Here is a 13,439-nt window from a genome sequence, read left to right on the forward strand (position 1 = left end):
AGCTGCCACTTTTAGGAAATTATTGAACAAACCTAATAGCTAATATATTGTTTGACACAAAAAACTACACACTGAACACTAAGTATTTTTTGTCTGTCATGAGTTTTAAGATTTTTTGTTAATTAACAACTACATATGAACCCAAATATAATGAGTGGACACTTACCGACTAAACCAGCTTAACACTTTATCTGTTTTTTCTTACAATTTGTAGCACATTGCACCATCCCATCTGTAAGATTACCTAAAAATTTTCTGTTAAATACCTGCAAATTACACTGAATATTTACATAAAATTAGTATAAAATTAAGGGAACTGTAAAATAAAGCGTTACCAAAAAAGTCCCTCACAAATGCACTATTTCCTCCTGTTTAAGAAATGTTTGTTAAAAACTCCAGCTGTTGTAGGAAATTACTGAACCTTTGTTAAAAATTCAAATATACAGTATATTTTGAGCTGTTTTTAAAGATTTACATCTTCAGTAGGAACCAATGGGTGGAAGTCAGGAAGAGACGGACTAACATATTGTTGCTCTGGATCCTTTCATGGGATTTGACGACAATATTTAAAATTTCGCTCAATCATGTAGGCACATTTTATTTGTCATTTCAAAGTGATTAAAGCCCTTACAGACCAAATGCTAAGATTACATATTATGACTGGCTCTCACCTCTCCATTACAGGTGACAGCTCCTCCCCAAACGAGCTTTCACTGCTGCCTGTTACAACAACAACAACAACAACAACAACAACAACAACAAACCTGTTATGAAGGAGTGTATTCTTTGGTCTCACATTTTTAAGAAAAACTAGTGAAGCATTTGCACATATCAGCGGTTTACTTGTATTTGACATGGACAGAATGTCTGAATATTACAGTCCTAAATAGAAAAACATTTGTATCATACGGTATATACATACCTAATGACAGGCCATTGGACACTGATGTACTGTGTGGATCATTTCTGACTGGACTCTGAGACTCTAAGAAGCTATCATCCAGCAGATGTCGTGCTTTCTCTATGGGAAATGTGGCACTCCTGCTCTCTGACATGCCGTACTGACACATCATACTGTGGACAGAGAGGAACCATTACACAACAAGGAAAATACTGTATATAGATGCTGTAGTAAAGTCTGAGATCTGAGGACAGAGATTCTACACCGGCGTCCATTACAGCAAGCAACACAAGTGCTCAGACAGGTTTGAAACCTTTGAAGTTTAGAAGTGAGGTGAATGGAGCTTCAGACTCTGAGAATTGTTCAATACTGATATGGCATTGGATTCATATTTGTTGGACCGGTCAGCAACCTATGTGAATGTGAAGCCTGCAAACTTTAGATTCTACTCAAGCACTGTTCACTGCTACAGTGTGGTTCTACTTCACCTCAAGTACTCTACCTAAGTACAATTTTGAGGTACTTGTACTTTACTTGAGTATTTCCATTTGATGCTCCTTTATACTTCCACTCCACTACATTTCAGAGGGAAATATTGTACTTTCTACTCCACTACATTTATTTTACAGCTTTAGTTACTTTTCAGATGACTATTTGACACAATGGATAATATAACAAGCTTTTAAAATACAACACATTGTTAAAGATGAAACCAGTGGTTTCCAACCTTTTTGGCTTTTGACGTCTTACAAAAACCAGTGTGTAGTCAGGGTCACATTTCACATGTCTATGAGTTATTAACAGCTCCACCAAATAGTGATTTTTCCCTCTAAACTTCTCACTGTTTTTTTTTTTCCTCTCCCATTAATCATCTCACGACCCCTCAGATTTATCTGGTGACCCTTTGGAGGTGCCCGACCCCTAGGTTGGGAACCACTGGACTAAACTAGCTAACTGTATACAAAGTAGTTGAAACTAGCTCCACCTCCAGCAGCTACAACAGTAACATGCTGCTCTAACACTGATGCTTCAGTATTAATAATCTAATGATGTCATATATAATAATATATCAGTCAGAGGGACCAAAATACTTTTACTACATCAAGCTCATAATACTTATGTACTTTTACTGCAATACTTTAACTACATCAAGCTCATAATACTTATGTACTTTTACTGTAGCAGGATTTTTCATGTAGGACTTTTACTTGTGATGGAGTATTTTATTGAAACAATAGGGGATTTTTAACAACTAAAAAACATTGGGAGTTGATGAGAAAGACACAAATTTACCAATGTTGTTGTAGTTTCCTACAACTGCCACTAGATGTTCCACATCTTATTGGTCACTTTTAAACTTAGAATTAGGGTTTAACATAGAGATTGATCTTTATTGAATCCTACAGCAAATCTAATGCTGTTGTGACTCACTTGTTTCCCAGACTATGGCTCTTCCTGTGGTGAGAGGGCGGAGGGGTGGGGATGTGAACCCCCACAGAGGCATCAGGGCAGGTAGGCCGTCGGTTATACCTCAGAGATGCAGATACCTCAGACAGACCTGAAACACAGCAAACAGGTCATCAATGCTAGCTGCTACAATACTGCTACTCTATTTTCATAGTATGTGAAATTACATCAAAGAAAAGCAAAAAGCTAAATAACTTATAGGAACAAGGGACCTTTTACAACACTATGGGATGGTGCAGGACCCAAATTAGCTGATATTGTGCTTTAGTGTAGTTCTTGTAAATACAGTAGATTCTACAGTAGTTGGGATCATGTACAGCTCTCCTTTATAAACATGCTGCACGAAATCCACTAGATGGAGCCAGTGAGGCAGAAAATGAGCCTCAACATGAAAAGCATTATTTACATCAGGAACCAAAGCCTCCATCCCCTGTAGCAAGTCTATCTATGTTCTTTGTACAGTGATTGTATGAATGTGTCAGGTTGGTCCTCATAATACTATCATCAGTCCGTCCACAGCAATGCCTTCTGGCTGGACAGCGGTGGATTAGTGAATTGATGCAGTGTTAGGTTGTGTTTTTTGTGCCAGTGGAACCTCTGAGTCACACCCTGTTCCCTCTCACTGGAAACCCACTGGGGCCATTCAATCATTTAGACGTGACCAGTAAGGACCCAGCAGGGCAGTCTGTGTTCAACATGTTCTGCTTGGAATACTTGTATGAAGAAAAGTTTTTTTAATTGTAATAAGTACTATGAGCCTCGTGAAAAATAAGAACTGAGCAACTGCAGCATGAAGACAACCTCACACACTGCAGAGGACATGCAGACAGACAGCTGTACTCTATGCAATTGTGCCTTGGGGGTTTGGTGGGGAAACATATATTCCCACTGATGCTGTACTATGGAATGTGTTCAAATTTGAATCTTTCCTACAAACAGGAGATTTGTAGGACATTTTTACTCATCTGCAATTTTGCAATCATGAATACTAATGTGGAAAAAGTTAGAATTAAAGGAATCCATGTAATGTGGCAGGATAATGTGATTGCTTTGGAACAGAAGCAGCCTTAATGTGTCTTTATCACTCTACTATTAGCATATAAAGACTCATGCTGGTTGGGGTAACAGAAGCTTGCTGGAGAACTGCACACTCAGCAAAATACTGCCGAGCAGAACTCATGAAAACTCAAACTCTAAAGTACACAAAAGACAACTATTCTTTTAGAAAACAAGGTAATATTGTTTATTCCAGATTTCAGTTTTTTTCACAACTTTTGACAAACAGCATTTCCCATAAGCCCTTGACCATCACGAGTCCACCACAGCAGCACAGTCAAGTGTCTGTGGTTAGTTCACGTGTCTGTAATAACAGCAGGACAGTCGAGTGTCTGTGGTTAGTTCACATGTCTGTAATAACAGCAGGACGGTCGAGTGTCTGGTTAGTTCACATGTCTGTAATAACAGCAGGAAGGTCGAGTGTCTGTGGTTAGTTCACATGTCTGTAATAACAGCAGGACAGTCGAGTGTCTGTGGTTAGTTCACATGTCTGTAATAACAGCAGGACAGTCGAGTGTCTGTGGTTAGTTCACATGTCTGTAATAACAGCAGGACGGTCGAGTGTCTGGTTAGTTCACATGTCTGTAATAACAGCAGGACAGTCGAGTGTCTGTGGTTAGTTCACATGTCTGTAATAACAGCAGGACAGTCGAGTGTTCTTGGGTTAGTTCACATGTCTGTAATAACAGCAGGACAGTCGAGTGACTGTGGTTAGTTCACATGTCTGTAATAACAGCAGGACAATCGAGTGTCTGTGGTTAGTTCACATGTCTGTAATAACAGCAGGACAGTCAAGTGTCTGTGGTTAGTTCACATGTCTGTAATAACAGCAGGACAGTCAAGTGTCTGTGGTTAGTTCACATGTCTGTAATAACAGTAGGATAGTCGAGTGTCTGGTTAGTTCACATGTCTGTAATAATAGCAGGACAGTCGTCAACTTCAGTTGTCAGAATGTCCCAGTTAACTTTCTATGCATATCATTGTTATGATTGTAAGTTCTCAATAAAGGACTCCCACTATTTGGAGAAAGTAGCCTGTAAAAAAAGTGTGCTATGTAAGTAGACCATAACAGTTAATCAGTACATTAAATCAATATTTAATTTCTTTGTAAGGTTGTGGCTATAAAGCCACTAACAACTGCACTGTTTCCTTCAAGCCAACAAAAAGTGATTATAGATCGGTAATGAATCTTTTCATTTTAGGTATTTCTAACTTTAGTTTTATTTTCAAATGTTAAAGCTAAAATTAATTAGATTCAATTAGAGATGTTAAGAGATGATAATGCTATCAAATCCCAACCATGCAAACCTAAAAGAGTGGAGAAACTAGAAATTGCAGATATTTCCATACAAGGTTTCACTGATTAGATGAGTATGAAAATGATGTGTATTATATACTATGACTTTCACAGTCACCAGATCTCAACTCAATTGAACACCTATGGGAGATTTTGGAGCAACGTGTTAGACAGTGCTCTCCACCACCATCACAAAACACCAAATGAGGGAATATCTTTTGGAAGAATGGTGTTCATCCTCACAGTAAAGTTCCACACACTTGGAGAATATATGATAAGGAGCACTGAAGATGTTCTGGAGGCACACCTTCCTACACATTATATATGGTTTTACTTTTGTCATCCAATTGTATTTTAGTTGACTATTAATGTGTCAGTTTTTGCTTACTACCTGTGGACATTTTTTTTTTCTGAGAGCTGATAGGAAGGCTGAAATGGACACCCAGTAGGATTGGCAGGTTCAACAAAGCAGGAACAAACAAGAAAACTGTGATCTTACATGTCTAAAAACCCCTTTGAAACGTCATGTTCCAGGTGATTGATGTTAGCTCTTAGCTCATCTCAAAGCACATGTGCGTACTTATTCAGCTACTGCTCAGACATTACAAAACAGCTTGGATGAATTTGCGGTTTGAAACTTCAGTCACGAGAAGCTGAGCCACAAGCGTCCCAGAATAGATGATTTATAGAACATAATTCACATGAGCTAATATTCTCAGGATCATCACAGCTAAATTCAAATACAGCACCATCATTAGAGGGGTTTTCTCTGCTGACGTGCTGATGGCTGTAGAGGTGGTAAACTGGATGAATGCATCATGTCACGTGTGATTTCTCTTGTTTTTGTGCTCGCACATGTTCTGCTCAGTTCATAATGCCATCTCATACTGACTTGTTGTACATGGAGAGAGTGAGTAAACCAAATTCTTCAGTTTGGCAGTGTGTATGTGTCAGTGTGTGTGTGTGTGTGTGTGTGTGTGTGTGTGTGTGTGTGTGTGTGTTTGAGACTTGTTTATGCTGAATGAGCCAATAAGCCAGTGGACACAGCCAGAGCAGCTGTTTTCTGCCATGTTATATAACACTAAATGATCATCTGACCAGCATGAGGAGAAAACCACCGACATTCATTATGTACTGATGAGACACTGCTGATTCTTGGGAAAAAAAACAAGTATATATACAGGTCCGCTCAGAACAACAAGTCTTTCTCTTGACATTGAATAATAAACAAAAGCAAAAAGGGAAACAAGTAAAATTCACAGATTTAGTTGCATGCAGAAGGTATCAAACAGTTATTTGTTTCGGTAAAAAGTGTTTTTACTGTGTACAATGCACAGTATGTTTACTCAAGTACTGCACTTCAGTACTTGTGGTTAATACTTCTTTAACTGAAGTATATTTTTGAATGCAGGACTTTTAGATTGTAGCGATGCTGCTTGTTTCACCATCACTGACCCCACCCTCAAAGTAGAAGTGTGAGTGATTTGCTATTTTCTCACTAAGCAGGGCACCCTTACTCTGATCTAAACCAGTTTTGATTGGTACTAAGTACGCTGAGCTCTGTCTCTCAGGAAGAATACAAATTCCACTGTCTTGTCTGGAATAGTCTGACTCCCACATCAACAATAACTCTAACACTGACCGGCTGCAACTTGAACCAAAATTGTTGAAACTTGTTCGGGGCTGTACACAGGGCTGGAGGAAGCTCTGCTGCCAGACACTGTTTGTGGTAAAAAACAAGCATCTCTGTACCTCTTTACTTATAAATATTCTATATATCTACATTAAAAAGTCAGTCATTTAACAGTCACAGTTTGTAATCACACTGAGAAAAACACTATAACACTTGAACATAAATAAAAAGTAAGTGCTCTATTGCTGACTGCTAAAGCTGTACTTAAAAATTTTCTATTTAAAAGGGGTGGTCCAGTGATTTAGTATTGAACTTGCATGTATTCAGGGGACTTGTGAGACAGATTTAAAAAAAATAAATCTTGAAAATCACAGAAGCAGAGGTTGAGTTATCCTGACTTTTTGTCCCTGGGTCACACTACAATAAAACTGAATCCTACATCTCCCATAACGCAACTCAATAGCTTCTCAGACTCTTGCAGAGCCAAAGAAGACATTAAACAGCTGTTTTCACAGGCTGAGTAATGCACACCATGATGAGCAAATTGACGTTTATGCATAAAACTGGTGGATTGGCCCTTTTCTCCCACCAAGGCAACATTTTATATGTCCGTAGGCAACAACATCTTCTCTTCAGGCTTTGACTGAATGTGTTTCTTATTGTAACATATGAAACACTGTTACAATCTCATACTAACTTATGATAATGATGACAGGTTTATTACAAATCATGTAAAGTTTATTACAAGATGAGCTTGTCTGTCATAATAATAAGAAAAATACGTCTTTATAGGAGAAAATATCTTGTCGTAAAAACGAGAAACTGAGCATAGTTTTTGTTCACCCTCAAGTGACACTCTGTTTCTAACCAAACTTTTCCATGTAATGGCTCAGACACGTGCTTCCTTCCTGAATGATTCACTGATGGCCTGTGTATTATAATGAGTGCAGCACGTTACACTCTTGGCACTGAAAGATGCTTTTGTAATTAACAAGCACTGAAACTTAAACTTTTCCTTCCTTTACTGCACAATCCCCTCCGGTCAGTCCAGTGACAAACACCTAATGACTCGGTCACACTGCAAAGATTAATACCACCAAATTGTCTAAATTGTGATTGCACAAAATTGTCTGATAAGTGGTAGCGAAAGACAGAGAAAGAGAGAGAGAGAGAGAATAGCGGTTGCTATGACAACCGTTACAAACACATCCCACCGTGTAGCTGGCCAGCCTGCGAGACATGAGTCTATGGAAAAAGATCAATGTGTTAGCTCCCATGGCTGACATTTTGCTGCTGCGAGACTGCTATTAGCTGCGTCGTTAACTTGCTCATGGGAAATTTTAGTCAGACATTTGCTCTACATGACTCTGAGCTCAAGTAAGAATGGACTGGCTTAACCTGCTATGAATGATATGAGATCATATATCTAAAAACAATGCATTGTTTAAGTGCAAATAGCTTCAGTCAACCACTCGTATTGTATTCTGAAGCCACAACACGTAAAAACTTCAAAAACAAAGAAAGATTTTTCTATTTATTCTCACAGCTGTCTTTGCTGTCTGCCACGCTGACAAATTCATGTAGATAAATCTGAATAAAAACAGAAATGTAATTCAGTCACACTCACACGCAGAGAAGGTTATTAAAGCCACCCACAGCTCAGATTACAACCAGGTACGTTTGATTTGTGAACAGTTTATTGCAACCACATTTAATGATTATACACCAACTGAGGAGGTTTACATGAAAACTGATGACTCCAGCTTGACCAAATTAAACTATACTAATACTCTAGGTACTGATAATGCTCTTTACTCTTTGTCCGATTAAACTGTTTAAAGCCTCATGGAGTCATTAGTGGTGCTGTAGAGTGATGTTATAATGAGCTCGGGCCTGTTTGTATCTTGTGTCCTTGAGTCCACATGTTCTACCATCATGTGGATGAGAACAGCAGGGGTGCCAACATAGAGGGCTCCAGCAGGAAAAAAAAGAAAAAAAGAAAGAAAGAAAAAAAGAAAGCAACTTTTGCCAGAATAGATTGGAAATGTGGGAGAGGCTGCTGGTTCTGGAAGTGTTTTTCCTCATTCTGTATTCCCATTTCAAATATTTCTTTAAATAATCTCCTCAATGCTACTGAACATGGAAACACAGGACTCTCCTGAATAATGTAACAATCCTATAATATTATATTACGACCACCAGTTTCAATTATTTCAATTTTATTTCTGAGAAATTAGGTTTTTGTCTGTAATTTTGGCGGAAAGCAAAAAATACTACAATACTCATGTGCCTTGGCTGCCGTTGCTATAGAGAAGAAACCATGGACACAAATCAGAGCGTGATGAATTCAACTTCAACTTCGTTGCTGAAGTTGTAAATGATATGACCCAGAAATTAAAAGTGAACGTATTCACTGTGTGGATTATAAAATCAGTTTTTTCAACGTTATCTTTAGCTTCTGTCCACTTTTAGCCGCAAACATGACTGAATTTTTAAGGACCAGTGTGTAAGATTTAGTGGTATCTAGCAGAATGGCCTGAAATATAATATTCATAAGTATGTTTTAATTAGTGTATAATCACCTCAAAATAAGAATCTTTGTGTTTTCGTTACCTTAGAATGAGCCCTTTATTTACATAGAGAGCAGGTCCTCTTCCATGGAGCCCGACATGTTGCACTGCCATGTTTCTACGGTAGCCCAGAACAGACAAACCAAACACTAGCTCTGAAGAGGGCCTTTCACGTTTTCCATGGCCACCTTAAGTTCTCCTTCACACTTGGGAGGGTAGGGTTAGGGTTAGGTTTAGGGTTAGGATTAGGGGGTTAGGGTTAGGGTTAGGGTAAGGGTTAAATTTCATACTGATCCAAGACGTAGAAGAGATCAAACTGTGAGTCACTTAACATTGTCTATGGGAAAAATGAATAGGATTTTTACATCCGGAACCCAAAATAGCTCCTCCCGCCTAGCAACTCCATGCAGTGCTACATCGTCTGACAACACACTGCATTGGCTAATCAAATACCTACAAACACACCTTTCTGAAGACCAGCGTTAACTTGCATTTGAGATCCATGATGAAATGTGTTCATTTTTCATCATCCAATGAAAACAGTAACAATAAACAATAAAGCGGTTTTACTGTAAAGTCTTATTGAAGGAGCTGCAGCATCTGTGAAATCACACACTGTAATTCCTGATTAGTATAACAATCTCCTCCTGGAGCCAATAACGTCTCTTGCTCAGATGTTGATTTAGCTGTTTGACCTGTTTCTCTACTGTTAATAAGAAGCATCTTGCATTAAGCAATGTTCTGTCTCTGTCAGTAATATCAATAATCAGTAATGTCAGCACTTCTTGGAAGAACCACATTAATGGACTTAATTCAACAAAGATGGCAGACAGTGATCAGCAAACCACGTGGAAGATACACCCTACATCCACCAGTTCACATATGCAGAGGGAATTTACCTGGAAATGTTTGATTCATTTTGTTATGATTGGGAAATGGTAAGTATGCAAGTGTTATGACAATTTCTAGGATATGAAGTCTTGATGAGAATTTATCTCTGTAATTTCTATGAAAGAATCTAGGAAGTTATAGGTATTTGCTTCCTATAATATTCATTGCGGGTAAAAAAGCTGTTACGAGGAAAAGTAGCTCTGCTAACACAGGAGGAATGGCTAGTAATTGTTGAATTAATCCTGATGGAAAAACTGACTTATAATTTGAAACACTGCAGGAAAAATGGGAAAAGCTGTTATTATTCAAGACTCAAAACGGTAGAAATGGAACTACAAATGACTCCTTCACCAGGATTGCATAAATGATTGAAATATTATTGTAAATGTTTTTCTCAAAAAGGCTTTTGTCACTATTATTAGTTAATGTTTCAAATCTCTTCTCAATAAAAATGTGAGGGGCAAAAAAAGAAAAGCATTTTCCAGCTGGAGCAGCTAATGTTTGGCATTTTTAATTGATAAATGATTGATCAAGTTACTACTCAAATGACTGACAAGTATATAAACTTCATAAACATTTCAGCATTAATCCAACTTTCATGTATTTCACTTGGAGGCATTTCTCATTTTATCTCATATAAAGAGCATATAATGCAAATAATGTTAGCATTGTTTGAACTTTACATGTGCATGATCATGCTAAATGTCCTCATTGACACATATGGAAGCAGAGCTCACACACAGACAGCCGCAGAGTGCCGTGCTGTCTTTGATGTGGCTGTGGGTTCATCCCTCTTTATTATCATGACCTACATCTAGTTCTTGGCTTGTTCCTGCTGAATTACATCACCCCAGCCCACTCCAAATGAACCCCTCCAAACCCCAGCACATCATAAGAAAGGAAAATAAAGGAAGTAGACTGGCCCTCTACAACATGTCCTCATGGAACTTTTCACTCAGCTCCAACTGCGCTGGCCTATCTACACAGTTTACAAATGCAAGAGGAAAGTTATTTGTCTCTCTGCGGCTTTCAGAGTGTGCTCACTACAGCCTCCTCACCTCCATGATGACTTCAGGGAACAGAGAGAGGTGAGGGAGGATGAAGGATGAGCAGGAAATGACACTGACAGAGCAGACCATTTTGATTGTTTGTGTAACCCACTCAGGACAGCCAGCAAGCTCTCTGCTGTTTTCATCTCTGACCTTATCAAAATCACCTGTCAATACACACTGGTACTTCAGGAACCTGTTGTTACTGTCTTCATTCTGCTATGGTCAAAACACTGCACTACAACAGCCTTTCTTCTTTATGCTCATGAAGGGAGACTCAGGTGAATAATTAAACAGGCTCTGTTTTTTACAGTAGATCAGAGTATCTTAATCTGTCGCCTGAGAGACATTGTAGGAGTTGCATACACTGCTCTCAAACACTTTACTTCTACTCATATCATCTCATCTGGCTCTCTGAACTGTGGAATACCTCAAGGCTCTGTTCTAGGTCCCCTTCTGTTTTGTATCTACCTGCAGAATAATACATAATCATAACTTACACTGCTGTGCTTATGAAACGTAACTTTACATATACGTAAAACCAGGGACACGTTATATCTTGTTGGCTTAATTCGCCCAAAAACCAAAGTGCAAAAGTCTTCTGGTCACTGTGAAGTTGCCAGGCAACAAACAGACTCCAGGAAGTCACTGTACCTGGCTACAAATACTTACTGCACGTAACCGCACTTTGGGTTTTGTACAGATTAAACAACCAAGATATAACGTGTTGATATGTGAGCTTTAGAGGTACTGGTAGGTAGAGTTTTCATACACTTTGGACCAAGCAACAGCTACCATGGCTCAAGGCTGAAGCCAATGCAGAAGTACCTTTAAGTGCTACCTCTAGATGCTCCAACTGACTCACATTCAAAAAGCCATCTGTAGTGATGCGTCATAGTCATCAGGCTCAACAATTGAACATCATAAAATCCAATTGGGAGTGATCTAATGCTTGGAGAAGTCTTTTCCAAACCTCCCAAAATATCCCCTACTGTCTGACACAAGCAAAGGGAAACTTTTCCGATTTTTACATTTGATGCTCAAGTATATCAAGGTTTGAATGAGTAAATAGATTATAAATCTTTTTCAAAAACAAATTCCTTAGTTTAAGTAATATGCCTGACAAAATAAAGGCTTTTGACACAACTTCTCTCCTTGCTCTGCCTAAGAATGCCTGAAGAATGTTTCCCTTTAAGTTGACATATTTTTAAACATTAACCACAAAAAAACTTCTGTTTACTGAAAATTATGTCCATGAAGCATTCAAAACATCAGAAAACACCTAACATGAACACAATGTCAAATGTAACAATAAAGTGAAAACAAAAAGGCACTTCAGTCAGATTATCACACTAGGATTTGCCTCTAACGAGATGAACAAAATGTATAATATAGTTATTCAAATAATGAAAAGTACTGTTGGTTTCTTCTACTTAACTTTTTTACCTGTTTTCTATTGTATAATACAGTTTATGGATAATTAGAACTAAGCTTATGATTACATAAAGGTTTACTGTTCTTGTTTTTTCAGTGTTAGTGATGTTGGTGTGATGTGTCTGGTTCTGACATATAAAACGAAAACCTAATAAACTCGAATTCGAATGTAATTGAATCTAACGACCCTAATCAAAAGAGTATTGCATCAGTGTAACTCTGCCACATGTGTGTCTTACCTGCCAGGTCTTCTTTAGAAGAAGCGATGCGAGGAGAACTGTTGCCAGGCTCAATCTTCAAAGACAGCCTGCAACACAAATGGTTTCTATCAGACACACCAGCCCAACTGCTGCACTCTGGCCAGCTGATAGTTCCTACTGCCCAGACAGAAATACATCACTGTGGTGATATCCACTCCAGCAGCTTAATTACACAGTTACACAGAAAACGATGCAGAAAGTGTCTAAACTTTGTTTGTTTTTTTTTTTGTATCTGATGATTTCACAAAGCCAATTTTACAGACCTTTTTCCTGCGGTCCCAAATTATTTACCCGAGACAATTAAATTAAATTAAAGAAAAACCAGAACCAGCCGATGGCTAACTGAGCATTTCTCCCCTAAACAATGAGGGTTCAGTGTTTGCATCATCTCTTGATGTAAAAGGGTGAGAAAAAGGAACACATGGCACAGTTATTTGGATCTACTGTATAAGATACAAAGATATGAAGGGAGTTCATGTTAAGATCATATACAGATAGACAGGATTCACTGGTTAAATCCTTGTTTCAAGCCAGTCAAGACAGTGCTGTGTTTTAGGCTGGAATAAATTTTGATTGGATTTGCATAAAAATGACTGGAAGCCTCTGGGTGACAGATGAATTCATTTGAGTTAGGAGTGTCATAGTGCCATAAATCAAACCCAATACTTGTCTTACATTCTGCCCTAAATTATCATTTAGATATGAGAGATACAGAGACATTTTGGGGAGTTAGAGTGACTCCAATTGATGGCTGTGTGGACACGCATCTTCATATTTTGTATTTTCAACTTGAAAATTGACAATTAAAGCTCTTCAGATATAATTTCTCCTAACCCTCTTTTCTCCAGTTGTCTTGGTGGGTAAATATTTTTTTTAACCTT

The 13,439-nt window shown here is 38.3% G+C and overlaps 1 protein-coding gene across 1 annotated transcript in view; it reads right to left on the reverse strand.

Moving 5' to 3' along the window:
* Positions 1-13,439, reverse strand: part of LOC137170664 (ras-specific guanine nucleotide-releasing factor RalGPS1-like) — a 126,365-nt gene that overhangs the window by 12,842 nt on the left and 100,084 nt on the right. The window contains exons 11-14 of the mRNA XM_067574184.1: positions 12,538-12,605; positions 2,333-2,459; positions 923-1,074; positions 672-720 (exon numbers count right to left, since the gene is read on the reverse strand). Coding sequence (XP_067430285.1) covers positions 672-720; positions 923-1,074; positions 2,333-2,459; positions 12,538-12,605 — 396 coding nt within the window. The remainder of the gene's footprint in view (positions 1-671; positions 721-922; positions 1,075-2,332; positions 2,460-12,537; positions 12,606-13,439) is intronic.

The sequence above is a fragment of the Thunnus thynnus genome, chromosome 19 (assembly GCF_963924715.1).
Source record: "Thunnus thynnus chromosome 19, fThuThy2.1, whole genome shotgun sequence".
NCBI lineage: Eukaryota > Metazoa > Chordata > Actinopteri > Scombriformes > Scombridae > Thunnus > Thunnus thynnus.